Consider the following 4,935-nt stretch of genomic DNA (forward strand, 5'->3'; position numbering starts at 1 on the left):
CTTTAAAAGTGACCACAACTTATCACCCATCTCCGCACATTAAAATTTAATCAAAATTAATTAAATTATGTCGATGTTTGTATTTATTAAATACATGTATATATGTATAAGTATATGTGTCTATGTATAGGTTTATGTATCTAAAACATAATATTGTATATACTATATATATTTACATATGTGTATGTGTGCGTGAGAGAGAGAGAGAGAGAGAGAGTGTGTGTGTGTAAGTGAGTGAGAGAGAGAGATTGAAAGAGAGAGCGAGAGAGAGAGCGCTTCTATGTGTGGGAGAGTGTAAGAAGAGAGAGGGAGTGTGTGCATGTGTGTGTGTGTGTGTGAGAGAGAGAGAGAGAGAGAGAGCAGGTGTGTGTGTGTGAGAGAGAGAGAGAGAGAGAGAGCAGGTGTGTATATGTGTGTGCATGTGAGAGAGAGAGAGAGAGAGAGAGATGGTTATAGAGAGGGAATAATTCTTTTCTGGAACCTTGGTCGGCCACAGCAACGCGCAGGTGCAATACTAGTATTTTTTAATTTATTTGCCGTTACAATCACAAGACAGAGGACAGTTAAAAAGACGCTACTCTTGAGTCTTAAAAGTTAACCATCTCTGACTTGGAAGGAGGCAGATCCGTTTGCAATACTAGGTACCTCTAACTCATCTTTCTGAAACTCACGTAGGTGAGCTTCGGCCCTTAACTCGTTGTACATTTGCAACTCCGAGTTTAAGATGTAGTTGTCAGCTCTTGGGTCAATGGCCGCAATGAGAGAGATTCGGCGGTCTCCAGTTAGTTGCCCCAACCTCAATAACAAAAATCCCGCTAACACTCTCAAACGATGTGTTTTGCCATGTCCAAGCATGGCTTCCAGTTTTTCTTCTAGTGTGACAGACTCCCTCAGTTTTTGTGCTGTGTACCCGTCTTTGTCCGAGATTACCAAGCTGATTAGCACTCGTAGAAAAACCAGAGATCTGTAAAAAAGAACATTCAAAGCAAGCACAACAATTTAGCGATTTCAATCACATGATTATCGCATGTAATTATTTAAAAGGAGCTTTGAAGAACTTTTAAATTGAGTTAAGAGGTACACCCACGCAGTGTTCCATGGCTCCACCATTTCCATGAGAGTGGTCAGCATAGGGATCTTGTCGCTGCCAGTGCTCCTCAGAACCAGACTAGCGTCAAACTTTGCTAAGGCGTCGAAGCTGTTGGCCGCTGCCCAGCCCACTTTCCCGTGCCCCAGCTTGTCCGCAAGCTTGGTGAGCAACGAGTTGGGCAGCCTCCTGTTCACGTCCAGCTTGTTATCGGCATCCACAATCCAGAAACCCACCACATTGGCCGCTGCTTGCTGCACGAATGTGTTCTCTGAATCCAAGTAGATCTCCAAGAAATCAGGCCCTTTGTGGTGTACACACATGTACTTGAAGAAATCATCGTACTTCCTGTACACATCCAGTGGTGGTTTATTGTTTTTAAAGTCCTCCGCTAGCATCTTGAAGACGAAATCAAAGAACACAAAATCATCTGCTTGAACAATGCCATCATCCAATGTTCTTTGTAGGACCTCATCATAATAGCTTTGAAAGGTGAGCTCCGTCTTGTGAAAAAGGCGGATAACAAACCAGGTTGAGAGAACCACAGCCGCTGAGCCTACTGCAGCGTTGATGAGGACAACAATGTAGAAGATCTTGAGAGAGATTAGGAGATTGGGCACATCAGAGTTCACTATTCTTATCCTGATCATAGGTAAGACAATGCTAGGCGGGAGGAAGATTGCTTGCACGATTTGGGGGAGCCATCGCAGAAGGTGTGGGTTCTCGCGCAGACTTGCCCTGGCTTTCCTTACGAGCCTGCTGAAGAAGATTGCAGAAGCTAGGCGCCCTGCTTCGAGCAGCAGCAAGACGATCACAATGCGGAAATCTGCAGGATGTAGTAGGGACACAAAGCCTCCTAACAGAACCACGGTAGCCCATGTGAGATTACAATAAGCCAGAAACCTACAAACGTTCTGCAGAGCTCCCACCCCTCTCGCCCCCCGCCTTGCTTTGGCCAATTTTCCCTCGTAGACCTTAACCACATTACTAGGCCCACTACTCACACGAGGAGCTGCCGTGCTCTCTGTAGCTGAAGCTGCTGAACCATCGATCTTAGTCTGCTCCATGATTGCAAGCGGCTGAGATCAGTTATAGAGTCGAACCCGACCTAGCACTAGGCTAGCAGACAATCGAGGATCCGATCAAGTGTGTAACATTGAAGAGCCAGCCGGGAGTCCAGGACCAAGTTAGCCAGGAGTCCAGGACCAAGTCAGCCAGGAGTCCAGCAGACAATCGAGGATCCGACCAAGTGTGTAACATTGAAGAGCCAGCCGGGAGTCCAGGACCAGGTCCCATCCAATTCTAACCCATCCTTACACGATGGCCGGACAGGAAAATTAGTCCTCACGATCGTCCCACATGGGGCCTCGCTTAACGCGCCTCATTTAATACGTTGCAACTTGCCTACGCAGAGTTGTAAACTTCACCAACAAGGTTGACCGTTGCAGGCTCTCATAAAAGTGTGCAGGCATACATGAACTCCAAAAAAAATTGCAAAAAGGAGAGGCGTGGCCCGTGGGCAAGGGTACCCTTATTTTTTTTCTTTTGAAGGGTTTTTTTTTCCACTAGCTTTTCTTTATGAAGAGATTGGCCCTTCCAGCATCTATCAAAATAATCATTCCTCCTGCAAGCGTGAAGAGGAGCCCAATCTCACATCTTCCAATGCAATTTTGAATTTGAATCTAAGAAGATCTCATCTCACATCTTTCAATGAAATCTATGTATACATGCTTACATACCTAAAGATACACACACTTATATATATTATGTATGTATGTGTATCTATTGGTATGTAAGCATGTATATATAAATAGATTTATATGTATGTCGATGCACACACATGTATGTTCATGCACACACACACACAACACACAGACACCAACACATGATACGTACACGAATACAAACACACATACACACACTCGCACGTATGGACACACGTGCAACACATAGAGATATGCACACTTGCACACATACTCAAGCTTGCACATACACACACAAACATATATATTATGTGTATGTGTAAGAGAGAGAATATACATACACACACACGTATATATATTATGTATGTATGTGTATCTATAGGTATGTAAGCATGTATATATAAATAGATTTATATGTATATCGACGCACACATGTATGTTCATGCATACACACACACACATAACACACAGACACAAGCACATGATACGTGCACACACACATACACACACTTGCACACATGGACACACATGCAACATATAGAGATATGCACACTTGCACATATACTCAAGCTTGCATATACACACATGTGTATACATGCACACAAGCACATAAATACACTCACATACACAAGTACATGTGCACACACATGGACATGCACACACTCACACACACACATATGCACCTGCACGTGCACACACATAGATGTACACACGAGTATATTCACATGCTCACACACACGTACATGTAGACACTCGCTATGTGAGAGAGAGAGTGTATGTGTGTGTGCATGAGAGAGAGAGAGAGAGAGAGAGAGAGAGCCTGAGAATTTCTATGTAGGAGATAGTTTGTGTGGGAGGAGATAGTGTGTGTTTTCATTAGTGTATGTGTGTGAGAGTGTGTAGGGGGAAAGAGTGTGTGTTTACATTAGTACATGTGCATGTGTATATATGTGTGTGTGTGTGTGTGTGTGTGAGTGGAGGGGGGAGAGAGAGAGAGACAGAGACAGAGAGAGAGAGAGACAGAGAGAGAGAGAGAGAGAGAAAGAAACACACAGAGAGACAGAGACATAGAAGTCTATGTGTGAGAGTGTGTAGGGGAAAAGAGTGTGTGTTTGCATTAGTACATGTGCATGTGTGTACATGTGTGTAAGAGAGAGAGAGAGAGAGAGAGAGAGAGAGAGAGAGTTTCGACATTTGAGAGTGTGTGCATGTGTATGTGAGAGAAAGAGGGTGTGCATGTGCATGTACATGGGCATGTGTGTGTGTGTGTGTGTGTGAGAGAGAGAGAGAGAGAGAGAGAGAGAGTAAGATGCATTTATTTGAGAGTGAGCACACCTCACCACTCATCCCTACTATTAAAATTTAATCTAAAATTTAATTAATTAAAATTATGTGTGTAAATCTATTTAAGTGTGTGTGTGTGTGTGTGTGTGAGAGAGAGAGAGAGAGAGAGAGAGTTTCTATGTGAGAGAGTGTGCGTGAAGAGAGAGAGAGGTGTGTGTGCATGAGAGAGAGACAGAGAGAGAGAGAGAGAGAGACTGAGAATTTCTATGTAGGGGATAGTTAGTGTGGGAGGAGATAGTGTGTGTTTTCATTAGTGTGTGTGCGGTGTGTACATGTGTGTGTGTGTGTGTGTGAGAGAGAGAGAGAGAGAGAGAGAGTGAGAGAGGCAGATAATTTCTACGTAGGAGATAGTTTGTGTGGGAGGAGAGAGTGTGCGTTTATATTAGTGTATGTGCAGTGTGTACATGTGTGTGTGTGTGTGTGTGTGTGAGTGTGTGTGTGTGTGTGAGAGAGAGAGAGAGAGAGAGTATATGCATGCATTCCTGTCCAGGAATATTGTGGAAGAGATTTCGAGAAGAAATGATAGAAGATTTTCTATACCAGTTATCGAGAAGCAGGGGTCAATTTATTGGTATTGAACAATTAGCTGAAACTCATGCACTACTACATTTAGAAGAAATTCTTCGTGCTCAGAGACGGACATTGGCAGATTTTGAAGGAATGCCTGAACTAAACAGAACTGATTTGGAAGTCTTGGGTGAAAATAGATTGCTTTTGGAAGAGAGATCTTTTGATACTGTCGAACAATCTAACCTGTCAAGTGCTATGGAGTCAACATTAACAGATAGCCAGCGTGTTGCT

At 43.5% G+C, this 4,935-nt stretch overlaps 1 protein-coding gene across 1 annotated transcript; it reads right to left on the minus strand.

Annotated features, from left to right (window-relative positions):
* Window positions 1-507: 507 nt before the first annotated feature.
* On the minus strand, window positions 508-2,195 carry LOC147637929 (uncharacterized). The gene is made up of 2 exons (XM_086798964.1): window positions 1,088-2,195; window positions 508-964 (listed from the first exon to the last, which is right to left on the minus strand). The coding sequence occupies exons 1-2, from the start codon at window positions 2,152-2,154 to the stop codon at window positions 595-597; spliced, it is 1,437 nt and encodes a 478-aa protein (XP_086655090.1). The 5' UTR covers window positions 2,155-2,195; the 3' UTR covers window positions 508-594.
* Between the last annotated feature and the right edge of the window lie 2,740 nt (window positions 2,196-4,935).

This window comes from Cibotium barometz, chromosome 6, assembly GCF_041138505.1.
Source record: "Cibotium barometz isolate CiBa-2024 chromosome 6, ASM4113850v1, whole genome shotgun sequence".
Lineage (NCBI taxonomy): Eukaryota > Viridiplantae > Streptophyta > Polypodiopsida > Cyatheales > Cibotiaceae > Cibotium > Cibotium barometz.

Coding starts and splice junctions, on each gene's coding strand:
- LOC147637929 (XM_086798964.1), bottom strand. CDS start 2,154: ATGGAGCAGACTAAGATCGATGGTTCAGCAGCTTCAGCTACAGAGAGC. Junction 965..1,087: donor GTGGAGCCATGGAACACTGC/GTGGGTGTACCT, acceptor TCTTTTTTACAG/ATCTCTGGTTTTTCTACGAG.